We start from the raw sequence: 26,388 nt of genomic DNA, 5'->3' as shown, positions 1-26,388 counted from the left end.
GGAGCTCGTGCATGCTCTCTAGGTCGGCAGCTCACTGGGTCTTTAGACGCAGCCAGCAAAATTTAATTTGCGCCCATTAATGTGCGTTTAAAGAGCTGCGTCAAAATCTGCACTCAGGCAGAGAACATGAACATTTAATACATAAGTGAAACATTTTAGGGAACTCTGTACAAGTGTTTCTTTTCTAAATATTTATTTATACTTCATTTATATTTTCATGAATTGCTTAAATACAAATAAATTAATTTAAATACAATATCAAAGAATAACAATATGTTTGCCCTGCAAAACACAAAACTGTAAATGAAACATCTTACACAGGCGTCCCTCTGATGATTTCATAACTTTCATGCTTTAGAAAGGCAGGGGTGTTACAAGTATACCCTGTGTTTGCTTAATGCAACAACAGTAAGCAATGGCCCCACAAAACAACATTGCAGAATACCATCAATTAGCAAACACTATTAGCAAACTTATAAACTTATTTTTTGAGTGTCTGACAAAGTGTGTACTTTTTTGAGAAAATGTCACCAAGGAACTGACAAAATGGCAGCCCAGTGTATAATAAAAAAACAAGAATCGGATGTTGCTTTAGTGGTTGCCCGACAATGACAGTAGAACAGACTTCATCTCCCCCACTACCATGTGTTTGCCATTAGCCTAGAAGGACATCAGGCACTTTAAAAGAACAGCTGGAAATTTAATTAAGGATGAACTGCATTTTACACTTTTCTGAACGGTTTCTTTGTTTGAGATAGTAAGATTTACAACTCTTAAACTGCATAATGTCCTCATATTTGTTGCTATATAAAGAATAACTTGTTAAAAGAAATAGCTTGACTGTAAAAAAACAGATGCTTTAGTTTCCGTTTTGTGCATACAAATACTCAAAATAACTTCACAGGCAAAAGAACAAGCTTCTTTTTTAAGGTTGACCACTGGGTGCAGTGACTGTGTGAAATCATTACCATTAACCACACGGAACAAAACGTTTACGACGTATCTGTTCTTGCGCATAACGTTTTTAAGTTTTAAGATTTTGACAATGATTACGAGGTTTATAGGTTCAGGTTATGCCCAGGCAAGCTTTGCTAAAGCCAAACTGTCAAGTTACATTAAAAACAACCTCCTCTGGCAGCCAGACAGCCAAAGAGCTTATACCAACACTGGATTAAACTCTAGTGCACTACTAAAACATTGTACTGACAGATCAGTCTAAAAAGATAATGAGCAGAATGCACAAGCACACGAGTGAACTGTATTGCAGGCTACACAGGAAGAAGTGTGAAAATCTTGACCATAAATAGCGGATGATAAAATCATGGCTCACGCTTATGTGCTAGTTTTCAGCTATGGCAACGTTGATAGTCAAACAAAGAGTGGCAATCACTAGAGACCTTCACTGTTTCATGGAAACTGTTGTCATGGCTGCCATCGGGGACCTTTTTATTGAAAAGGTCAAGTTAACAAGAGGAAGGGGGTTCAATGAGATTTCAAAGAAACTGTCAAAGAGAAGAGTATCGAGTCTTGCCTCATAATTCAGAGACACACGTAAGACAAACAAACGGAGGTGCCTGCAGTTGCAAATGAAATGCGACAACCGTTCAAAGCTTGATCTGAGAGTAATTGCTTGTAAACCCAGTCTGGATGATGGTGGGATATCCATTACCAGATGGACTCGGAAATTTTCATCAAGCATGTGGGAGACATGAGTCCGGTCTTTCTCAAGCCCTCACTTCCTGTTATGTCTTCACGGTCACATTTCCTAACTAATAAAAAAATGTACATGCTTAGCTGCAGTTTTAAGTAATCGAGTTACATTGAAAACCCAACATACCATGCAAAGTAACTGATCTACAACTGATACAGATATCAAAAGCAATTACAAGATTTTCACATTTCGTGTCGTGTGCCAGAAAACCATATAACATCCTGCTGTGACGAATTTAAAGACCACTGACCTCTCAAACCGTCATTAAGTATAGGATATCTGTTTGGTGCAGACAGAATCGGTTACCTGTTTTTACGTCTTGTTTCACAGGCAGGCATATATAGCATTTTTTTAACATGTTTTAATATTATGTTTCGACATGCAACGCCTAAAATAAGCTGGTATGATTATATCATTGTGCACATTAAAAAAAATCAAAGATGCACAACGAAAATATGTAAACTAAAAACATGTAAACATCTCACAACATCTTTTTAAGAGATCACATTCCAATGACTAAATACTTTTTGAAAGAACTAGGAGTTTTAAGCACCTAAAAAAAATGCACATAGCGTGCGCTCAATGTGATGAATCACTAGGTTTATGACCACATCCTCATCACTGCAAACCAAAGCCTATTTTCATGCAAGCAAAAGCAAACTCCTCCAACATTACAAAAAGAAGTGCTAATGTTCATGTTTATAATCTTATATTTTAGCAAACTTAGCTTTTACAACTTTAGCTTTTAGACTGCTCGGTGGTTAGCAAAAGAAACACAAAAGACCTGTCAGTTCTTATTTGTGCAGACCTATCTCCGCCCCTAGCAAACACAACATCCCCTCCCCCCCAAACACACACACAACTAAATTAAACAAATGCTTCTTATGCTGTGAGAACAAGAGCATGAACACAGACACATGTAAAACATAAAGGAATGTTCATGAATCGAAAGAAACACTATTCTTTTTGTTTATTTATCAACACTCAGCCTAAATGTTTTCACACATTACGCCTTATTTGAATAGTTTTGGGTATCAACCTATGACAAACTTTTTAATTTAATTGTAAAACCCATTTTGCATTTTAGACTCTTTGAAGTATACATGACATGGCAGCAAATAAAATGTATGGAACAAAAAGAGATATTTCTGAATATCCAAAAGCCTCAATTTATTGGAAATCAATCATTCATACTGTAAAAATCTGAATATATTACAAAAATTATAAATTAACACATTCTAAAAAGTTATACAATATACAATTAATAGTAACAACAAAATACACCAGTACAAAAACTACACGACAAAGATATTTCAAATACTTCTGCAAGATCTATGAGAAGGCGTTCTCATTCCCCTAAACAAGTTCAAACAGCTCCAGCTGAAGACTTCAAATTCCAACTAAACATTCACGTCAAAATGAATCAGCACCTTGAACTTTTATGTAGTGATTTAGTGATGAGAAAATAAGTCCCTGATCGGTTAAGAGGTGTAGCTTCATTCATTACGTTCCTGGAGACGAAATAAAAGATTATATCAATATTTTGTTTTGAAGAACATGAGTGACATTTAACAGCCATATTTTGGTCCCTATGGTGAGGTTGCTAAAGTGTTATTCTTGGTAAAGCAAGTTATTTTACGCTACACAATATAGTTTAATACTTGGGTTAGGAGAATATTGCAACTACAAGTTTGTCATTTGTAATAGTTAGCTAAAGACAACAGGCAAAAGACACATACAAAATTCCAAGTAAAACTTGCCTGGTTTGTGTGTGCTGGTGTCACAGAGTGACTTCTGCTCTTGAAGGGCCAACGTCTGGTTAACAAACCTCAGCATACCTGAGAGACTCTCCAGGTCAGTTTCCTCTTGTTCCTCTGTTTCCTCTCGGTCCAGCATGTATGTGAGCGGATTAAAGGACATGTCTGTAGAGGAGATGGTCTCGTGCGTGCTCAGACCCTGCCAGGCCTGTTCTGGGGAGGGGGCTGGCAGTAGTGTGGCCTGCACATCGGCTTTCAAACTTTCTGAAAGCTCCAGAGAGGTGTCTGAGAAGGCCTTGTGCAAGAAGGAGAGGCTTGAATGTGCAGAAGGGTTTTTTTTGGAGGGGGACAAGGAGCTTTGAAGAATTAAGTCTTTGAGAGGAGGAGAAAGAGGGGGATGAGTGCTGGGTTTGTGACGAAGTGTGATGTTGTGTAGTTCCGTGGCCCTTTCGAGGCTGGAGAGCTTGGCGTGAAGACGAGTGAGCTCAGACTCCTATAAAAAACAATGGGGTTGAACACAGCGAAAGATATTTGGAAGAATGCTTGTAACCTAACAGTTCTTGGCCACCATTCAATTTTATACAGATTTGTAACTTGAGGGTGATTAAATGATTTAAACACCATTTACTTTCATTCCTAGTGGTTGGTTTTTGCATTACACCATACACTAAATCTGGTACCTTGATAAGCAGTGTCTCATTAGCACTCTGTAAAAGCTGTTCTTTGCTTTGAAGCTCTGCATGTAGGTGACCAGAGGTAGCTCTTGCTTCTTCCAGCTGATCTCGGGCCTGCTGCAGCCGCTGCATCAGCTGCTCCTGAGAGTTACGCAGGCTGTTGGAGATCTGATCCGAGACCTTCAGCAACTGCCCACGCGTCTGCTGTAGTGCTGAAAGCTACGAGAGGGTCAGACATTGAGTTTCTGTGGATGGAAACAGGAATTTTGTCCTATGGGAGTAAAAGCGAAGTTGCTGTTTTAGCAGAAGTGTACCTCTTTGTGGTGTTCTTCTCTCTGTTGCTCAAGTTCCTGCTGCAGGGCAGTGACGGTGGCCTGGAGTCTGACCTCAGTCTGTGTAAAGCTCCTCTCCATCTCAGCCATCTCCTCTTGCAGGTGCTGAACTTCACTCTCCTACAGAAACACAGCAACCGAATGAAGGTCCATCAGGAAATGATCGAACAATAAAACTCTGTGTGAGGTTGATATTTAAAAGGACAGTTCACCCAACATTTGATGAAAAAATTATAATTTACTTGGTCATTTCAAACCTGTATGACTTTCTTCTGCAGAACACAAAATACATTTTGAAGAACCTTGGTGACCAAACAGCGTTGGCCCCCATTGATTTCCATTATATGGAAGTCAAAGTCTTCTTTTGGATTCCCTTTTTTTTTTTAAACGACATGAGGGTAAATAAATGATGACAGAACTTTATTTTGGGGCGAACTAACCCTTTTAGCAATAAGGTGTTAGGTGCATTCCATGTACTGTATGTGTTCTCTGTTTGTGACAAGACCAAAACATTCAAAATAGGTGGATCCAAAATTACTTAAAGTTATATAAACGATCCGGTAACTTGCATTCAGCAACCATGAATGCTTGAGGAATTTGAAACAAAAGAGATTCAACTGCATGAGTCTAGTTGATCAAGACAAGTTTGAATGGGTGTGTCGTAGGTTTTTATGTTGAAATGAAAAATGTAATGACAACTCCCTTTACAGATCTGGTAGGATTAAAACCATGCTGATGTGCCTTCAAGCCACAACATCAAATCAATAGGCCCATGGGTGTGATAGTACTGATGTGCTATACCGTACACACTTGCATAAGGTGTAAAGTCAAGAATATAGAAGCTGCAGTTTTAAATTGCAGATGCATCTCACCTTCTGACGTGCTTGCTGGGTGACATCATTTAGCTGCGTGTTAAAAGCATCACAGCGTGTGTGTGAATCTTGAAGGTCATGCAAAGTCTTCTGGAGCTGCTCTCGATACACACGTAACTGCTGCCCGTGCTCTAAAGCACCCTGACACACACAACAACATTTATATTAACTACATATGAAGACTTGGGTTTAATTCGCTCCTTAACCTTTTGAGCAGTGCTGTATTCATTTGTTCAAACAAAATGTTTCATGTTTGATGTCGCAATTAACAGTAAGCCCTATATGCATTGGATTGCTTTGAGAAACCATATTATCTTTAAACTGACAAACAGACATCGAATTAATAAATAAGAGGTAATAACAACCCTGGTCATAGCTATGTAAAATCACTGTAAACAATGCTAATCTAATGCTGGGACAGATTAACTTCCTATTTCAATTTTTAAAACTCCACAAACATTTGAACAGAATACCGAAAGAACATTTCTAAACGAAACAATAGGTCCAATGTGTAAGTTTTTTGAGGATCTATTGACAGAAATGAGATATAATATACATAACGATGTATTCAGAGGTGTATAAAGAGCTTACATAATGAAGCGTTGTGTTTTTATTACCTTATAATGAGCTATTGCTATCTACATACACCGTGGGTCACCTTGCATGTAATTCGACGTGTTGTTTCTACAGTAGCCCTAAAAGGACAAACTGGTCTACAGAGCGTTTCGTAAATATGTTATTTCCTTAGACAAAGCTGGACTGCACTTTATACAGATTATCACAGGGTTACCGGTTAAAATCTTTAGAAAACTTCATAGTGTGCTACTAAAGTTGAGCTGCTCCTAGTATTTGAAAATGTTTTTTGTGCCCAGGTGGAAAAACTGATTTATATGATTTATAGTCATTTAATACTACCATTATTCATAATATTTTAATAATTTCCACATCAAATTTTCTTTTCATTTTTGAGTAGCACATGACTCATATGGTCCTGACCGGTTTTGCGAAATTCTTCCTAACAGTCTTTCACAGAGTGAATTTCGTCTCGCCTCCCTGTAGTGTCTGTTATGAGTCATACCTTCTCCAGCTCCTCCTTAACCTGCAGCTGTGATTTCAGCATCTCCAGTCTTTCCGTCAGAAACTGTACCTGCATACAACACAATAACACCTCATCAGTGTATGTTTCCATAAACAAGAATATCCATCTGAAGCAGTTATACTGAACAACTCACTTTTTGGTCTCTCTCTCTTATCGCATTCTGGCTTTTCTCCAGACTGTCCTGTAGAAACTCAACTTTCCTCTCCATCTCCACCTTGTGATCCTTGATGACCACATCGAGCTGCCCCAGCTGAAGACAGAAAACAATGCTTTAAAAGAATGTAGACTAGAGGTATTGCTATGAAGATAGAAAACATAGAATGTCTGTGAGGTACCAGCTGTGCTCTCTGCTGGAGCTCCCCTTGTCTCTCTTTCAAAGCAGAATGCAGATCCATCACCTCATGGTTCCTCTCCTCCAGCTCTCTCTGACTCTCCCTATCAAACCAAAAAATGATAAAAAATAATTTACTTTTGTTTAATGAACGTGCACAGAATACAGTTAGTGAAGCATTGCATGTTTTTCAATTAAGGGGTTGGGTAGAAAACAGGGCTCTGTATCAGAAAAATTTGCTTTCTTAAAGCAAACTCGTAGGTTCCAGAGGAGAGAAAGCCAACACAGACATTTGTTTTGTTCTGCTTTAAACACATTGGTATGTTTGTTAAGACACCACAACATTAGCTCAACCGGTAGTCTTACTAAATTGGGACAGGACTAACTGTTAGCTTGGCCAATATCACAGGGTTTGGGAAACCTTTTTGAGAAACTACATAACTTGCATAAAGCACAATTCATTGATCTACTGGGAAATTATGTTTTATGCACATGGACTCTGTGCGTGGAGTACAGTAAGAAGAGTATAATGTATTGTGAAGGTACTTGATCAGATCCATTATACTTTGCATTCATATTTTGGGGTGCAAAAGACACTCAAACATATTTTGCAAATGTGTTAGCAAACTGATAAACAGTTAGTAATCCTGTAAACCACTGCTAATGTCACAAGCTGCAACGTCTCCGAGTGCACATTTTGTTCTATTACAGATGTGACATGTAACATGGGAAAATATAACACATGACTGCCCATAAAACCCATTACATGAGGAGATAGTCATGGATGGTGTGGGTAGAACATGATTATTATTTTTATTTGTATAAATAAAGAGGATGATTAAATATTTATGTCACTGCTTAACTGTAATTTGCACACCATTGCTTATATTGTATTTCCAAAGCCATTTTATTTAGTCAGTGTTTGAGTTTTAAAACAGATGAAGGTAACCGTGGCATTAATATTGATGTGATGACATTTTCTGTCCTTACCTTTACTGTTTTTTATTTGAGTAAATATGTACGGTGTATGTTTTGGCTCAGTCTGAAAGACCAGTTTGTAAGAGAACAGGTTTGTGTTTACAGTTTAACCACAGTATAATTATTGACAATGTATTTGTGTATTACTACATATCCGCTTAGACTCAAGAGTTTATATATAAATGGTATATAGGTAATAATAATTATGTATTATTAATGCTTCAAACCTTTAAACAATAAATAACACTCATCACATTATGGCACATAAATAATACAGAAAAACTATTAATGCAAATTACAATATTTACAAATAAATAACAGATTCAAACATTAATACATAAGAGCAGAATAACATGGCTTGCATTTCTATACCCAAAGAGGATACGCTTGGAATAAAGGAACGAAAGAAACGGAAATAACAGAGAACGTCTCTACAGCATCCATGTCCTTCATAGAGAACCAGCCAGTGAAGCAGAATGTAACAAAAACATTCAACCTTTAGTGTAAGCCATTGATAATGTACATTGCTGTGGCCATACAGCTGGTTTACCTGCTGATGACAACCTGGTAGGCCATCTTAAAAGACCTTGCCTCATCATTTATTTTAATAACATCTAATTTTCCCCAAAGAAAAAGTGACAGGAGTCTCAGACGCGCTCTGTATATAGTGACTGACAGACTGCATTCACTCCAGCAGTCAAGCTGAAGAATGGCTCACCTGAGCTCTGCGGCCAGCTTATCGATGGTTGCTGTCCGCTGGTCTGAGGTCTGTTGTGTGCGCTGTAACACATTTCTTAGCTCCTGCAGGTGGTCCAGCGTGTCTGTCAATTCACTGCGCACCTCCTGCAACTGTCCCTCTAGCAGCTGCGCCCGCTGCAGTGAGTTTCGCCTGTCCATCTCACTGCGATGGAGCTTCTGTTCAAGGTCTATGACTGGGAACAAAATGAAACTGATGTAAAAAAAGACATATGAAAAGACTCTTGTTTATGGGCATATTGTTGGGTGTTTATGGATACTAGTTCAGTATTTGTCTGATCAAAATTATTTGAAATGTAAAAAATCATTATTTAAGCTAATGGAAAGTTTTATTTCCACTCAAACACCAGTTATGGGAAATGCATACCCATCTCACTCTTCTCATCCAGCACGCCTTTGGTTTCCCTGAGTGTCTCCTCCATCTGGCCGAGCTGAGAGGCTTTAGCGCTACTGTCTCTCCGCAGGCGCAACAGCTCCAGCTCCATGTCTGACAGCTCCACTCGACACTTATTCATCTCTGAGCTCAGCTGCCTGAAAAACACACGGTACTATGAATTCAAAAATGTTGCCTCAAAATAATGACTCGTGAAAGAAGATTGGCCTTAAATTCAGTGTTAAAACCTTGCCTAGGCTTGGCCTTTAGGTGAACAGCCAATAACTGAAGTTCTTTCGGCCCCTCTCTAAATGCAAGCATGAATGAAGGTACACTGTTAGCGGTATATATAGAGAGCGAGAGCTGCAGGAGTGGCTATGAAAACAAATAAGATCACTGAAGCTGTCATAAGACCTTCTTAAGGGACACCCTCAGGACAAGACACAGAGTGCCCAAGAGAACATAGTTTTGAGACCTAAATCTTTCTGGTTAGATTTCTAAAGAGGTCTGCTATGGAAATGCAGATCTGTATTTTGCCACTAATTGCTTTGGTCTCTGATGTCATGTGACAAGCTCAAATGTTGTCTTCTGGTCACAGAAAATGCAGTGCCATTGTTTGTATGAATTTGATGCACAAATGTGGCATCACTTCTATCAGATCTTCCTGCCACTAGACATTATGTAAAAAGCAAACTTCTTGACAGTTTCTTTCTGACTAACTCTGTGATTCTTAGCCAGAATAAGCTATAAACTAGCCCAGATTTTATGCTAAATGTTGAACTTTTTTTAAGTTTGTGATCAACCCCAAAACCACAATGGAGTAGTTGTAATTTAATGCGGAACGTGTGTGGTGAGATGTTGATAACATTAATTTCAGGAAGTAGGTAAATGATGAATGAAATAAAATGTTAGATGTTCTCACGTTATCGAGCCAGAGAGCTCAGTTGCCTGTCTTTGCTTCTTTTGCACCTCTTGGGTAGCTTCCTCCACCTCTCTCTCCCTCCTCCTCAAGGCCTGAGACAATGCGGAACACTCCTTTTCCAAATCTTGTTCCAACTGGGACACCTGTGATTATCGGTAGATGCTAATATCACCATCATCCATATTTCTAAAGCAATTTCACAAACACCATGTGGACCGACGTACTGTATAGTGTAAATTGCAAGAAACGTATCAAAAAAGAATAGTGCAGTATTGTCAATATATTGTAGAACCTGTTTTAGTTTTCTCTAACCTAACCTGAAAAATAGTTTAGTGAGCCATCTTACAGCTACATAAGGTGGTGGCCTGAATTTGCACAAACAGAAAGAACTGTGTTTACAGTGGGGAAGTGCCCATTAGCCACCATGAGACTTACAATGATGTATGACTCTATACGAAAATTCCTTGTGATCTGCACACAAAATATTTGACAGATACCCACTAACATTCTAGTGTTACACTGCAAATATGAGTTTTTATTATACTCAAATAGAAGCTTGTTTTGAGTCGGAGCAGAACAACCCTCAGGCACTGCCATATATATCTTCACACACATGAATGACTCTATTATTCATTGATCAGCTGTTGTTGTTGGGTAATGATCTGGTATATAGATAGGAAACATGCAAAGATGATCAGACCCAAAGGCACATTATGTGGTTATTCATATCAGAAGCGACGTGCATGTCATGTTGAAGGTATATTTATAGCATCATGTCAGTTTGCTCTATAGTAAGTCATAGTTTTCTCAAACAATTTATCAAAGTTTTTCTGAATTATGTTGCCAGAAGTCTGCTAAACCTTCTGGTGACATCAACAAAAATAAAAGTGGTTCATAGACAAAGTAATATTATTGAATTCTAAATATTTATTGCAGGTAATACATCAAACAAGACACCCTAATATAAAGTGGGGCTGAAATTGTATGTAATAAGACCTCTGGTAAAGGTTTGTGCTTGTGTACCTGGCTCTGCAGCTGACTCTGACTCTCCTCCAGCTGTGCAATACGTGATGTACTTTCCTGCAGCATGGTGTGCTGGTTCTGGATGGAATTCTGCAGCTGCAGGTTCTCCTCACTTGAGCGCTGATATGCCAAACATTTCCTCCTTAGCTCTTCTTGCAGCTTAGAGAACTAATAAACGGAATCACTTAGCGATATATTAACAAATATGACTTGCTTATCACCATTAAAGATGGCAAGGAAACAGGAAAAGGAAGTGTCATTCAGACTCGGATATTGACTGACCTCAACGTTTTTCCGCTCCAGCTCTCTCTCATGATGTTTCTTCACGTCCTCCATCTGCTGGAGGCAACGACTTAGGTCCTCTTTACAACAGGATAGTTCTGTCTGCAAGCTCATCACCTAGAAGAGAGTCAATAAGCAGAACCCCTACCTGTAAGTACAGTGCTCATATTGCCATGCACGGACTGTTAAAATGTTTTTCCCAAACGCAATGCACTACTTTAGATAAGTGTCTGACCACTTCTAATGACCTTAGAGGAGTTCCTTAAGAGTGTCAAAAAGGTTTATTGGTCTCACCTTTGAAGCAGAGTCAGCAGCCTGCTCTTCGATACCTATAAGTTTCTCTTCACTACATTTAGATTTGGCTTGGAAGTCCTGTTCAAGAAAAATAAATATATTTAATTAGCGATTAAACAATTAGCTATGATATCACACATTAATGCCTAAGTGAATGAATGGCTTGAATGATGTCAGATTTCTATGTGAATAAATTAGATCTGACCTCACGGAGCTGTTCTATAGAGGTCTGCAGAAGAGTGGCTCTCTGCTGTGATGCCTGCTTCTCACGTAGAAGCTCAGACATATTTTCCTCTAGTTCCTCAATTTCAGTTTCTTTTTGAGCCAAAGACAACCTGAGCTGGAAACACATGCAGTGTTATTAGACTAAGGATCGTATTTGAACAAATGCAATATTATTAAATATCTGCATACTTACCACCTCTATTTTGTCCACCAGCTCCTTGCATTTGTGTGATTGTGAAACATTGGATTTCTCCATAGACTGCTGATATTCCTTCTGCTTTTTGCTCAAGACCGACTGATAGTGTTGAATACTGCTGGCCTTTTCCTTATTTACCATTTAAAAAGACAACATTCATAGGTCTGCTAATTGAATTTTAGATTGTATGTTATTATAGTATATTGCATATTGTTGTATGTGTTACCAGTAGCTCTTGTTCAAGCTGGCTGGTCTTTATTGCAGCCTGAGAATAAGCCGAACTCTTCTCCTGCAGTTGTTTGTCCAGCACAGCAACACGCAAGCTTTTCTTTTTAAGCTAATAAACACAATTTTGAGAAAGACACAAAGGCTCAATAAGAAGCTATTTAATGTTATGTCACAGTTATGCAAAGCAAGATTTTGGATGCAAGATTTCACGGTAAGGGCTACCCTGCAAGGTTCCAGATTTGATGGCATTCTCACCTCTTTCTCGAAGGAGGTTGCTTGAGTAGCTTTTTCCAGCAGCTGGTTATGAAGCTGCTGGTAGTGAGAGGATCTCTCTGTGATGGATGCCTGCAGGGAGGAAATCTCCTCCTGAGCTCGGGTAAGTCTTTCCTGAAGGCTTTGAGCAGCGCTGGCCTGCTGGGTCTTCTCCAGCTCAGCCATTTGCAACACTGCTAACAGTTTCTGATAGCGCTCACCTAAATGAACATGAGATTTGAGTAAAGGTTGGAAAATTAATAAAAAACTAATTGGGGGAATTAATAAATTAAACTTGGCCCAAGTTTAAGGCTGGAGGATATAATGAGACAAAATGAGAGTTATTTGTGGTATAAACTACAAGAAACTAGACATGATACACTTGCAGACTTTTTGAACGTTTCAAATAGAAACACACTAACTGATCAAATCTGCAGACTGGCACAGACTTTCAGCAACAAGTCCAGACTGAAAATCTGAGCAAAAGTCGTGTATTTTAGCCTTTAGACACTCACCAGACTTTTGTTTTACAGATTCAGTGGTGTTGGGGTAAGAGAGCGATGGGAGCAAACAAGGGTTCACACACAGCGCACCATCTCGGTTCTGAAACACAAGTCATTCCATTAAGGGGCCTTCCAGCTAAATTTTAAATAGATACAATTACAATGTCCTTTAAATTACATTTCATCCAATGTATAATGTTGCTGTGTGAATGTAAGCAGTCTACCAAGTTGTAAAGCCGAAATTGAACAAATAACAACGTTATTGGCTTGGGAAAAAAAGGAGTTGACTCTGAATCGCACAAACGAGTCATCTGTGGTTCTAAACACTGAACGCGGTAGACCAATCACATCAAACTAGACCGTCAGACCAATCAGATCAGAGTAGGCAGATCGAAAGGAGAGGATTAGACAGATGCATCGCCGAACGAATCATTTGCCAGTCAGGAAGTGAGGTAATAATAACTGCCTATAACTAGAATATGAAAGTGTTTTTACACCGTGTATGTACGTAAACTTCTTGTTGGACAGTCTATAAACCAAAGCACCTTAAAAAAAATATAATAAAATCACAAAATGTTTACAGAAGCAGAAATCCACAAGCAGATGTTTAATCTTTGTGTCTGTATCCAGCACCTCTCTGAGATGTAATAAGTCCAGTATGCCCTCCAGGCTGGTCAGCTCAGTTCTGTCCAGCTCTTTCTCTCTGAGGGCCTGAGCCACCCTCTGCTCCTGACAGGCCGTGAGAAGACGCAGGTCCTCGTTCTCTCTTCTCACGCTCACCATTGCCTGCAGCTGAGTCTCCTTCTCAGCCAGCTCCTTCTGGAGTGTTTTCAGCTGATCTGAGATCTGCAGCATCTGAGACTGCAGCTGCACACGCTCAGTGGAGATGGACTCTAATCGACCATGAACCTCCTTCAGTTCACTAAATACATCCGAACAAAATTGCCAGTTAAAATGAATCACAACCATTTGCATTCTGCATTCAGTCTGGAAACTATTCAAATTCTGTAGTCACTTTGGATGGCAATAATCAGAAAACAGTTTCACAAAAATCTGAAAAAAGGGTTTGCAATTGTCCTTATTCCGTGCACTGTTCAAGAATGATATGTTTAACCCCAAATTAAACAAATCAACAAAGGGTTTAGAATAGTATTTGGAATGCTCTTTTACCAGATGTTGTGACGTAGATCCTCCCTCTCTCTCTCAAACCCTGCACATTTCCTCTCCAGCTCCTCTCTCTCTCCGTCACACTGCATCAAACTGGCCTTCAGCTGATTCTCACTCTCCTTCACCTTTTAAAAACACATGACAAAGACAACAAAAAAATGTCATTGTAAAGGATTTAAGAGGTAAAAACTTGTTTTTACAAAAGCAAGTTTACCTCCTTTAGCTTTTTAGAAACGTCCTCCTTGTAGTCCCTGAAGGTAACTGTAAGCTTCTCAGCGTTAAGAAGTGCTTGGTTTCTCTGCTGCTCCGCCCTTTCAAAGCAATAAAGATTTTATAAAAACTGAAGTTGTGAGGTTTCAAACTACAAATACAATTAATACTTATTGTTTTCATTAGCGTAACTCCGATCGTACCGTTTCCCCAGACGTGTTCTATCAGTTAGCTCGGCTTTAATTAATCTCAGCTCATCTCTGAGCTTCTCCACCAGTCTGTTACTCTCAATCACTATCTGTTCACTTGTTTCCAGCTTCTGCTCAGCAGCTCTAAAGAAAACAGAGCAGATCAGTCAATATTTCGGTCCGAACGTGATTTTTTGCAGAATGAATTAGGCGGTAAAGAGAGAAATACGTACTCCAAAGCTTTCGTCTGAGCGTCCAGTTCTGCCTCTAGATCGATTATCTGCTCATTCATGAGAGACACACTGGAGGTCCTGGCTCCCACAGTAGATCCCAAAACACGGATCTATAGGACAAATAGCGGAGGTAATTTTGCAAAAACAGTATGCAATATCTTGCAGATTCATTCAAGTTTAAATTGAAAAAATATTATTTACAATGTAAATTGGGGGCGGTTTTGCATTCATAGCAACAGTTATTTTTCAGTATTCTACCAAAATAGGCAGCTATAACAGATCTCTCATCAATGAGCATTACCTTAGACCTTGAGCTGGCTAAGTCAAGCTGAGCAGCCTCCAGATCACCGATGAGCTGTCTGTTCTCCATGACCAGAGAAGTGTTCTCCTGCCTGACGGAATTAAGCTTCCTCCTAAGCACAGACGTCTCTGTCTCCATGTCTCTCTTTGGCTGTGGGCAGACACAAAACCAATTATCTTAAATAAAATATTAAACGGCCTTTTGAAACACTTAGCACTACAAAACTAGAGATATAATGGTATCATTTTTCAATATCATAACTGCTAGGACTTATCACAGTATGCAGTAATAGCCCGGTGTTATGCTGCATTTTAATGCATCAACAAATAAATAAATAAATAAAGATTTATATTTAATTAAATTGTGATTCATAGACAGTTGAATATGCAAACTGAAATTGCATTTCTGCATTCTTTTGTAGATAGCAACACTGTTCCATACAAGGGCAACCAGCGCCATGCAGTGCTTCATTTGTGGCTGCACTGAAAAAGACAATAATGCTTGTGATTGAACAGTAGCTGTTGGAATTATGTTGTGACTAAAAGCATCCAAATAAATGCAATGTTATATCCTAAAGCATCTTTCTACATTACTGAATGAATTTCCATCTATGCTGGACTCTTATTGACTGCATTTCTTTTATTATTTGGTCCAAATAATCCATTAAAGGTTTTCTAATGAAATAAATTAATATGTTGGCACAATTATATTTGTGCATTGAAAACATTGAAACACACTGCTGAATCCTAAAATAAACTTGACATCTGCGTGCTGGAACATATCAGCATGACTGATCTTCTCTTTACCACACAGCATCTTTAGCTTCTTACCATGCAGTCACAAGTGGATATACAAACACATTCCCTCCGCTCTGTTGTTTTGTCAGGGCGTGAATGTCTTTCTGGCTTCTGAAGGTTCTCTAAAGTAATACGACCATGGAAGTCATGTGCTCCACTCCTGTCATTATCCTCAACGATGATGTAATTTCCTGAATGACTGAAGTAAGAATCAACAAGAGCAATTTAATGAACATGACGCAGAGATTTGGACAATACTAGTGGGAAATAGTTCATGGAATCTTGAATCCAAAAGGCATATCAAACCCATTGAGACTGAATGCATTACCTTAATTGTTCTCCCAGTGATTGTAAGTTTTGTTCTGTTAACAGCAGCTGATTTCTCAAGGAGACCACATCCTCTACCAGACCTTTGTTGTCTTTGAACATTGGTGAGTGTTAAAACAAACCCTGTAAATTAAGGTGAAGTTTTACATGTGTATTTCTGTATTATATATTCAATTCAACTTTATTTACAGGTCCTTTCACTTTGTGCATAGTTTCCGAAAACATTTTAACACTGAAACGTGCTTCCCTCAATGAGGATGTACTAATATAGTTACGCGTACATGTAATATACTGACCTCACACTGAATCATTTGGAGACATGGTGTGGTATCAACAGGTTGTCAAGGAGCCGCCGCCTGCTGACATTTATCACTTTTCCACAGCGTTCACGCTTGCTTTTAAACACTATATTTTTACAGTACTGAATAACTGCATGCGACGTAGTTTTAAGCAACGAACGTGTATGTGTTTTTACTTCCAGTGCGTTTAGCTTAGCATACACAGTTCTTTGAGATCTAAACAAAAAGCGCTGCCATCTTTGCCTCATCTGATTGGCTGAGAGGAAAAATAACATCCTCATTGGCCGTTACGTCACCTTGACGTCAGAGGGCCGGGAAACAAACCGCGAATGATCAAACACAGTATTTTCTTTTACATTTTGGCTTATATTATACCCAAATAATATTTTCTATTTATATATTGCAAAACGTACCACATTTATTGGCATCAGGTGTTTAATTTGAAGTTATACAGTTTACATTCGGGCTGGCAGCCTCTCCACTATGCCATAAGAAATAAATGACAAGGGCTGGAGCCAAGCATTATAGAACTGACTCTGTAAACAAACATTTTTCCTGGAGAAATTTGAGGAGTTGCATAAAGAGACAGTTACACCAATAAGAGTTGAGATCTTTATTCTTTGGCTAAAGGTGCCTGCTCAATGCCAGGAAAATACAAAGCAAGCTTTACTAACACTTGTTCACCAACTGAAAAAAAGTTTCATATGCATAACATACCAAGAGCTTAATATTTATAATAATTAATTTTATCAAAATGAGGAGGTAATAATGTCGAAGTCCAAAACTTTCCTTTAACCAAAGCTGCCTTCAACCGTTGCAAATTGTTAATGTTATTAAGTACAGGGAATTCTCAGGTCAAAATACAAACATAAATAGCTTGTCACCTCGATTGAACTTGAGAGTATAAGTATAACTAAAATAAAGAATTGTATAAATGTTTGGAAATACACAGCTCAGAATTGAAAACCTCGTGCAAGTTCTTTCATGACCCATTTTGTATCAATATTGTATTGAAAATTATCAAATTATACATTGAAGTTGTAAATCATCCTGAGTGCTCTTGTGAATGGACAGTTTGATAGTGTACACTGTTCTCTGAAGGCAATAAATAGCACCACATTTAAAAAAGCCTGAGTCAATTGTAACAAAAATATTGCTGCCGTTTTCTTATTAAGATGAAGCTGAATATGCAAAACACAGTCTTGTTGAATTACTTGCATAGTATAACAAAAAATACATATCTGCTTTAAAATTCTGTTGATCTGCAGAACTAAAACTGGCTCTGAACAAAGGGGGGGGGGAACTAATGCTGGTGCACTTTGTCATAAAATATCCACTAAATATTTACCTTAAGGAAAAGAAATCCAAAATGGCAAACCAAAGAAACCTCTTTAAATTAGCCAACCTTAAAAATGTACAAATGTCTAATACCTTATGACGATGTTAATGCCGTATTTATGCTTTTACACATTGTAGCAGGAGAACAGTTAACCATTTTTCATGTCAGTCTTTTTTCATAAACAAATTTTATACACTAGGTCATTTAAACTGAGATGAGACAATACTGGATGTATAGCGTATGTGCAATGAATTGAAATGTAAATAAAAGTACTGTCTTACTGACATTAGCTCTCTCTGTCCTTGGCAATTTGAAGAAATTAGATAACATTAGACTAAATAAGGAAAAATAAATCCTTAAGTCTCCAGCAGCATATATAGTATCTGTTTCACAACACTTAAGGCACCTGCACATCAGAGGCAAAAAGCAAAGACTCAGGTTATGTTCACATAGCAATGATTATGTCTTGAACCTGAAACTTTTCAATGTGTCCATCAAATCCATTTGAACAATACAAAGTCGACTATCTTGTCTCCATCTCTGCAGCAGTCTTGAGGCAACCACGTACATTCTGTAACAGAATCACTGCTCTTTCCTCCATCTGACTTACATATGTCACAAATGAAAGTACATTACTGAAGCCCAGCCTTCACCCAAGGTAAACAGTATGTAACCACACCCGTAATAAGCTCACGAGGCAGTGACCCCCTCCCATTCCACCAAGTACTGTACTTTGCCGTCATTAGTGACGCGGCGGGCCAGTACACGGTACTTCTCTCCACATGCCAGGCGACCGGCAGCTCCAAAGTAAGTGGTGATTGAGCTCTTGAGGTGGCTGAGTTGAGTATTGGGGTCCAGGTCCTGCATAATGTCCATGCCGCCATAAAAGCATGAGGGGACTGGGCTTGTTTCAGGGACATCGTTGCTGGGTTGTAGCTCGGGTCGGTTGGATGGTGGGGGGATCTCAGGATTGGGGGGCTGCAGTGCCCGCCTTGGCCGTCCCCTCCGTCTCTTAATCGGAGGCTGCGTTACAGTGGGCCAGAGGCAACCAGTGCGTGGTCCACTCGGACTGCCCAAGCTGAGGAGTGAACGGGGAAAGACACTGTATTTATAATTTGTATCCATAAAAAGCACAAACATGCAATGTAACCATTTGATGATGGAACAATACCTGGACTGCCTTGAGATGGTTGTTGAGGTAGTTTCACTGGTGCTGGTTGCACCAATGGATTCAACATCTGAGGTACTTGACGAAGGCAAAGATTTTTCTCTTTTGGCACTGAAGAAAACAAATCTGCACTTAAAATGTAGCTTTATTTCAAACACCACAAAAATGAATTGTGTTGATCTCAGTTTTACCTTTTTGAAGCCATCAGGTCCAGTGAGTTGCTGTCTACAGTTGGAAGCTTCATATCATTCTTGATTTATTAAAAGTTTAAACAATTAATTATAAATATCCACACCAACGAAAGTATTTAAAAACTTTTTTGAAGAACATAACATCTCACTATTTTACCTGTGCCAAAATTTCACTTGATCTTCTCAATTTGGCCAGTGTCTCTAAGGAGTGTGTGCGAGGTTTCCTCTTTCCTTTCCTTACCACTCCGTTAGTGACAGTGCTGAAAACAATTACACAGATATTAACAAAGCCAAATAAAGACCTTCATTTGAAGCACTGAAAACGCATTATCATCTAGTAGTCCCATTGTATGGTAGAACCATTGGGACATAATTAGTTATGACTGACCTGGATAAATGAGAGGGTTTAGTAGCCTTCCTGCCTTTGATCTTAATCTCATGAGAGGCTTTTTCCTGCTCTCGGTCTGATGGGAGCTCGGAGCTCTGGGGGGCCGGTGGGAAACGAATCCGTAATCCAAACAGGTGCTTCTTCTTCTTTATCTCCTTCCCTGACATGAACCTTGAAACCATTTCATTTTCTATATGTTAATCAGAGATGTTTACAACATCTCCAATGACGAATAAATATATATGAACCTACATGTTGAGGTTGCTGTTAAGTGCTTCCAGAATGCATTCATATCTCTCAGCTCTCGGGGTGTCTGCAAGCTGGTTGAACAAAAAATAAATGATCCAGAGTGACATTAACATAAGTAGATCTATTAGAGCAATTTGAAAATCCAAAGAAGAGATTCATACCTCGCCAATCTGTAGCCTGTCCCATTTATCATTGATGTAAGCCATCAGTTCCAGATCGGAGTCAAAATATTTCTTTTTATGAATTACACTAAGGTTATAGAGGCTCAGGTGTGCAACATCTACCCTGTAAAAAAGACACACAGAAACGACTCTTTTTAATTTACATCTTAAATATTTGACTAAAATATAATATTTTCTAACGCATACCAGAGTGGAAAACTCACATTCTGCACATTTCTTGCAATGCATTTCCGAAAGTACAAATGCTTTGACAACACAGTGAAATTGATGACCACGCTTGCAGAGTAGTTACAAAGGTAAACATCTCCTCACACATTGATACTCACACTATTACATGTACAACTTAACATGAACTACTAAACAGGGAAAGAAGCCCAATGTGAACAGAAAACTGGAGGAGAATCTTTGGATCGGACCAAATAATGGGTTCAGCTGGTGAAACGGGCTTAAACTCACCATCTCAGAGGCAGACGTTTGAGGTACTCTGGTCCACTATTACAAACTGAACAAATAAATATATAGAACCTGAAAAGAATAACAGACACAAAATAGACTGCACTCACAAGGCACAACAACAATTTTGAATTTGGAGTAGGTGGTTTGATAACAGTACTCCACCTGTCTCCATAGAGCATTGGCTTCTGAAAACACTGGATGCAGGCTTCATGGAACCACTGTTTACACTTATTACACTGCAGCATTTTCAGATACCAACTAAAGGAGAAACGATAAGCATCAGACTTCTGATGGCAATAGTATGCAATTAATGATTAAACGCTAGAGTTGATTGAATATCGTGTTCATCCAAAACACAACTTAAAGAAATAGTTCACCTTCAAAATGAAAGTTCTGTCATTATTAACTCCTTTTGTCATTTCAAATCTTTATGACTTGCTTTTTTCCACAGAACACAAAAAATATATTTTGACAAATGTTGGCCATTGGTTTTGTGTCCATACAAAAGAAGTCAATGGGGACAAGCCGTTTTTTTCAAAATATCTTCTTCATGAAGAAAGAAAAACACACAGGTTTAAAATGTCATCCGGGTGAGTAAATGATGACAGAATTTTCATTGTGAAGGTGAACTATTTCTTTAATTAAATAAAAAAATGTTAAAACACATTAGTTTGCATAACTGTTGTACTTTTCAATTTTTCACTCACTCTCCAGGTCCTCCACAGTAGCAGTAGCATTGCTGGACGTTGGTTTTGTGGCCCTGGTCCCACACTAAATCTTCTAGGGCGTATGGCAGAGATTGCTTCATTTCCTGTAGGGCTTTTGCATTGGGGCCCTTTTTCAGTGCACCTCCTCTCTATGATTTCAACAGAAAAAACAACAATTTACAATAGATAACCATGGCTCTGGCCTGGACTCAAACAGAGTCACTTAATAACAAAAACTCTTTTTTTCTCATCACTGTAAAAAATCCAACTTGCAAAAGATAAATAAGTAACTTGATCATAGACGTTTTAGTTAAAGGAGTCAAATTATTGTTTTACATATACTAAACAAAATTAGCCTAAACATGTTTCTAACAAAGATTATTTTGTTGACTGGGCTTAGATTCTCAAGATTTTGACCAAAATGTCCCAAAAAGCTTTCCTACCTTACAAAACAGTGTGTACTGAACAAACATCATTGCAAGAGTATTAAAGTTCCCAAGCATGTTCAAGTATGTGTTTCTTATAAGTTTTTTTTTAAAGATTTGTTTTAGTTCTTGCTGGCTTAATTTATACTTAAATACTGTTGTTACTGTTAGTTATCTGTTGAGTTTAGAGTTTTTTTAATGAATGATGGTTTTTGATTGTTGCCAGAGTTGAGGTTTATGTGTTCAATGTTGAGCTGTATGTGCATGACACCATGCTAAAACCGGTATAAATGCACTCAACACAAACTGTTAAAACAGTTATTTGATCCAAGTTTTGGTCTGTTTAAGGCAGAAAAGACGTACAAAAGAAAAGAAAGTTTATATTGAAATAACCAATCTATATTCTCTATTTAATTTCAGCCAACACAATTTTTTTGTTTTTGTTGTTCATTAGGGAAACATGACTATGTTGTGACAACTATTGGCTTAAACATAATGTTCTAAATTGGGTGGACTTCGATATCGTTTAAGTTAACTCAATAGTGCGCTAGTGATAGGTTGCCTTATTATTTTAAGTTGACTTTTTTACGGTGTGGTTTTCCAAGTACTGCAGTCCAAATATTTTGTTTCAGTCACAACTGCTACTGGAATCAGCTTTTAAAGACATGTAGCTTAGTGCTCTCCTTCATGTCATTTAATTTGTGAAAACAACACAGTTCTGTGGGAGTATCTAATATGTCTAAACATTTGCAGCATTCTGTTTGCATATTGAAAGCACTGCAAAAGTGAAGTCATAGTCATAAACCGGCTGCTGAATTTCCCCATCTAATATATCCCTATCTATACACATTATAGCGGGAGTGAATGTGGAACCAACAAACCTTTGCTGTTGTGGCAAACACGCACTGCCTGCAGAGCCATTTGTCATCAGATGCAATGACACTTGAGTCGATTATAGGAGCATGGCACATCTGATGGTATCCTGCAGAACAGCTATTGTCAGCAGTGGAATTCGCAACACGATCTCTGATATTATATCTCTAACTTAATTAACAAGCACATGTTCTTTGTTCGATTTACAAGCTAAACGAATGAGCGTACTGTTCATACTACCTTGCCCACATTTGTCACAGATGACTATTTCATTGGGAGGCTCAGAGCTTTCATTCTGGCATATTGAGCAGAGCATCTCCTCTCCACTGTCCCCTAGAATAGAGAGAGGGAACAAACAGATAAACAAATAAACAAGTGTGGTGTTTGCAGTGGCTTTCAAGGGAAAGTCAAATAGAATTTTGTATAAGTTGGGCAAAGCTCCAGATATTTTTTCAATATAATCCCTGATCAATGAAAACGGTGCAATTATGACCCGTGCATAGAAGCCCCTGAAGGTCAAAGGAGAAGATGTGCATTAGTGACAACCATCATGAATTTTTGTGTACATGTACACCCCAGTTAAATACAATATGATTGCAACTACCACTTGTCTTAATTCTTAAACTAAACTGTAGCTAAAACCAACCAATTTCATAATGTTATAAATATAGTACAATACTATACTGGCTTATGTACAGATTCCCTTTGTTGAACTGTTACCAAGAAACACACAGACAGATTCCATAGGTACCTTCCCTATTCTCGTCTCCTGGCTCGATGTGGAACTTACAGTTTGTGTAAGCTTGGAGACTGTGTGGTCTGTCAACTGTCAGGGACAAATTAAGAGATAACTCAGGCTGAATAAAAGAGATAGGGAATAGAAACCAAAAGGCGGCAAACAGCAAAACCACAACTCATACATCATAGAGGAAATGAGTGAACCCTAATAAAAAACTGACCCGTCCTCTTTCAAAGTTTTCAGCAGAAAGAAAGGATTATAAGAGGAACTAATGTATAGTAAAGTAGACCAGTGTTAGATTTAAAGTCAGCAGAAGGTGCGGACATAAGAGTCCATAAACCAAACAACAAATCTTTCAAGAATTCCACTTTAAAGATGCCATGAAGGCTAGAAGACAAATAGCAGTGACAATCACAACTGATGCAACTATTTGCATTTACCTGTCTGAATGTCCTTCCACAGAACCCAGGACTTAGACTGATCTTCAAAGATCACAAAGCACCGATGCTTTTGTTTATCTATCTGTGGAAAGCATAAATCAAATCAAGAGCAGTTCAGATTACTTGCGTTTAAAAACTTGTTTGCTTAAAACTTGTTTTCCTTAGAATATTCTGAAACATTGTATTCTAATTGGTTGTTGAAATATTTGTCACAATAATAAATCAACATTTTATTTCCTATTGGTCATTATTAATGACCAATGGCTTTCAAGGGAAAGTCAAATAGAATTTTGTATAAGTTGGGCAAAGCTCCAGAACCACCACCACCACAATTAACATAATTGTTAAAGAGTTATAGATGATTCTGGCACTTAAAAATTGCATATTGTTAAACACTAGGGTGCCTGTAGACCACCTGATCTATGCTGCAATCGCCACTCGTCTTTTTTAACTAGTTGTATTAATATAATTCATGACAAACCAAGCTTGGATAGAGGCAACAGAGATACAGTGTGGAGAAGCAAAATAAAAATTTAGTAATACTTTACAGTAACGTCTTTTTTTATTAAGCCATTATAGTATACCAGTGCTTAACCATAGCAGACGAATGAACACACAACAACTGGTATAGATATTATACATATTAGCCTGGGGCAAAGTCATCTTAGGATGGCCAAGGATGTGCGTGTAAACACATTTTTTTAAAGAAAATAAACACTTTTTCTGTATGTTATTCATTGGGGCAATGTGTTGTATTATTGAATACGGTGGGTCATTTGGTGCTACACCAGGACATGTTACCTTTTCAACAGTTCCCAGGTAAAAGAGTCCATCAGACCATCGAGCTAGGACGTCCTGCCCTTCCTCAAACTTGCAGGCGAGCTTGGTCGTGTCGGTCAGCCCATCTTTCAGAGGAAACTGTGATGAGGGCACCGGTGACTTGTGTTGCCGATTTGGAGGTGTCTTTTGATGGGCGCCCAGGTTCTCTGCACCTCCTGAGTCTCTGTCATACAAGCAAACACAGCTCATGAGAAACACAATCACCAATTATCTTTTTTTCCACCAAAAAACAACTTTTGGTTGCACTGATTACCGTCAGGAAAAAGTGGAACGAGCCATGTTACAACTAGAAATTGCTAAATATATGCATGCGCGCGCGCTTAAATAGACAATACGTGCTGAACCATTATTAAAAGAGAGGTTTGAGGGTTATTTCTCATGCACTATTCGAGTGTGTTTATCTTCTGGACAGATAGCACTCTGTACTGATCAGTCAGTGAAGAAGCCCCCATACAGAATGACAGGGAACGCAAAAAGCCTCTTTTGTTAGCAGCATAGCTGGACAGCGCTAACAGGTTTTCTCATTCAAAACAATGCGCCATCAATTTAAAGACAAAGTTAAAGGATGCGTGTTACCGGATTCAGAAAACGCACGATTCTTATCATTTTTCCATACCGGCAACTGATACAATGAAATCACCCCCATACACCCCCTTCTTACAGTGATATGTTGATTCCTGTCTGCCTCTCTTACCTCATTCGGTCACTTTCCCGGGTTACAATGTCTCACAAACACGAATAACTGCGACTTGAACGAGAAACGGGAGCTGCGTTCCCGATAAACGCGTTGAACCGATGTGCTATTTCTATGAAGGGATAATTCAAAAGCATGTAGTACTTTTACTTTGTGATAAACGGTTGATTTGGCTCGCTTGCTCTCGCCATATTTGTTTCCCGCTGAGCGGCGAGTGCATTGTGGGAAGCGCTCGCGCTCCGCACGGACTCACTTTCCCTCACAAATTTGAAAAAGCGTTAGTGGGAGGATGTTTACTTCACTCACACCGTCACTTTACACTTTTCTCCCTCCCATCACACTTCCGCCTTACCATAATGACACATTTTACACAGTCAGAACACGTTGTTTATGTAAAACTACTCTTTTTTTATTGATTTGGGACGTTAAATTATTCATTGGCTACATAAGGAAATCATATTTGTAGACGCTAACTGAAAATAGATTTTTTTATTTAACGTTAGTTTATTCATCTATGACATTATTGTCAGTAGCTGGCAGGGATTTCGTAATTAAAGATCTTTATTTTTTATGTAAGTTACTTTTGTACAATTAAACGATTGTGAAAAACGTGGATAAGGCAACAAATAATAGATTACAAAGACAATACAAAATATGCAATAGACGTACTAAACATATACAATTCACAATAAGAAAAAGTTATTTATAGATATAAAGAGAACCTGTGTGAAATAACAATTAGCAATGAAAACTTGCACAGTGTGATGCAGTGCAGGTAACAATAATGTACAAGTAAAAGGTCAAGTGGTAATAAAGACAATTTACAGTGTCGATACTTACTAAGTCCGATAGTATGTGGGTCTAATAACATTTACATTTAGTTATTTAGCAGACGTTTTTATCCAAAGCAACTTACAGAGAGTTCAGTGAGTAAGAAAGCGATGTGTCATGCAGGAGCAATAATACAATAGGTGCTAATACCAAGTAAGGGTGTGTCCGATATGTGTATGCATTTGTGACACACATATGACGCACCCAAATGATATGTCATATGATACTTTCTAGCATGTGTGTGATGATCAACAGCTTTTACATATTTTTGGCACTCAGATGAAAATGTATGCTTATTTGAAAAGCTTTTGCAAATATGTGGGCACAGTCTTTGCATTTATGATTGATAACATAGATATACAAAATAAAAAGCACAGGGTTCCTTGGACTTGAATTGCAAAACAGTTTTTATAAAATTCACAGAGGGAAGAAGTAAAAAAATTCTACCTTTTGAACACATGTCATAAACAAATGTTATTATAAGCAAATACATACTATACAACATCAGCACCAAATTATTGTGATGTTTGCCTTAC

The 26,388-nt window shown here is 38.3% G+C and overlaps 2 protein-coding genes across 10 annotated transcripts; both read right to left on the bottom strand.

Annotated features, from left to right (window-relative positions):
* Positions 1–2,866: 2,866 nt before the first annotated feature.
* On the bottom strand, positions 2,867–16,588 carry ccdc18 (coiled-coil domain containing 18). Of its 2 annotated transcripts, XM_079452818.1 has the most exons (29): positions 16,328–16,580; positions 16,033–16,154; positions 15,738–15,903; positions 14,908–15,057; positions 14,607–14,716; positions 14,389–14,517; positions 14,190–14,286; positions 13,979–14,100; positions 13,442–13,730; positions 12,821–12,908; positions 12,309–12,526; positions 12,052–12,162; positions 11,823–11,954; positions 11,610–11,744; positions 11,405–11,482; positions 11,111–11,227; positions 10,829–10,996; positions 9,806–9,948; positions 9,137–9,190; positions 8,878–9,041; positions 8,473–8,686; positions 6,781–6,880; positions 6,579–6,695; positions 6,425–6,493; positions 5,347–5,487; positions 4,457–4,594; positions 4,149–4,361; positions 3,472–3,961; positions 2,867–3,222 (listed from the first exon to the last, which is right to left on the bottom strand). In XM_079452818.1, the coding sequence occupies exons 2-29, from the start codon at positions 16,131–16,133 to the stop codon at positions 3,215–3,217; spliced, it is 4,062 nt and encodes a 1,353-aa protein (XP_079308944.1). In that variant the 5' UTR covers positions 16,134–16,154; positions 16,328–16,580; the 3' UTR covers positions 2,867–3,214. The 2 variants fall into 2 exon arrangements, with proteins under 2 accessions (XP_079308944.1, XP_079308945.1); XM_079452819.1 differs by lacking the exon at positions 9,137–9,190 and having other exon boundaries at positions 16,328–16,588.
* Positions 16,589–16,759: 171 nt separating this feature from the next.
* On the bottom strand, positions 16,760–25,363 carry mtf2 (metal response element binding transcription factor 2). 8 transcript variants are annotated; one of them, XM_079452810.1, is made up of 16 exons: positions 25,022–25,363; positions 24,289–24,490; positions 23,488–23,569; positions 23,060–23,134; positions 22,549–22,641; positions 22,317–22,417; positions 21,011–21,159; positions 20,466–20,561; positions 20,304–20,372; positions 19,827–19,950; positions 19,669–19,736; positions 19,417–19,587; positions 19,186–19,288; positions 19,029–19,087; positions 18,841–18,963; positions 16,760–18,747 (listed from the first exon to the last, which is right to left on the bottom strand). In XM_079452810.1, the coding sequence occupies exons 1-16, from the start codon at positions 25,024–25,026 to the stop codon at positions 18,360–18,362; spliced, it is 1,908 nt and encodes a 635-aa protein (XP_079308936.1). In that variant the 5' UTR covers positions 25,027–25,363; the 3' UTR covers positions 16,760–18,359. The 8 variants fall into 8 exon arrangements, with proteins under 8 accessions (XP_079308936.1, XP_079308937.1, XP_079308939.1 ...); XM_079452811.1 differs by having other exon boundaries at positions 18,841–18,948; positions 25,022–25,360; XM_079452813.1 differs by lacking the exon at positions 23,060–23,134 and having other exon boundaries at positions 18,841–18,948; positions 25,022–25,309.
* Between the last annotated feature and the right edge of the window lie 1,025 nt (positions 25,364–26,388).

The sequence above is a fragment of the Barbatula barbatula genome, assembly GCF_947034865.1.
Source record: "Barbatula barbatula genome assembly, chromosome: 3".
In the NCBI taxonomy this organism is placed as follows: domain Eukaryota; kingdom Metazoa; phylum Chordata; class Actinopteri; order Cypriniformes; family Nemacheilidae; genus Barbatula; species Barbatula barbatula.
The sequence above is the reverse complement of the archived record's forward strand: the minus strand, read 5'-3'. Positions and strand labels throughout refer to the sequence as shown.

What these genes read in the sequence shown, in the direction of transcription:
- ccdc18 (XM_079452818.1), bottom strand. Translation starts at nt 16,133, where the DNA reads ATGTTCAAAGACAACAAAGGTCTGGTAGAGGATGTGGTCTCCTTGAGA. An exon ending in ATCTGTAAAACAAAAGTCTG is followed by an intron (nt 12,527 to 12,820) that starts GTGAGTGTCTAA and finishes ATGTTCATTTAG; the next exon opens with GTGAGCGCTATCAGAAACTG. An exon ending in AGCTTGAACAAGAGCTACTG is followed by an intron (nt 11,955 to 12,051) that starts GTAACACATACA and finishes ATGGTAAATAAG; the next exon opens with GAAAAGGCCAGCAGTATTCA.
- mtf2 (XM_079452807.1), bottom strand. An exon ending in ACAGGCTACAGATTGGCGAG is followed by an intron (nt 19,737 to 19,826) that starts GTATGAATCTCT and finishes TTGTTCAACCAG; the next exon opens with CTTGCAGACACCCCGAGAGC. An exon ending in AAACCCTCTCATTTATCCAG is followed by an intron (nt 19,289 to 19,416) that starts GTCAGTCATAAC and finishes AATTGTTTTCAG; the next exon opens with CACTGTCACTAACGGAGTGG.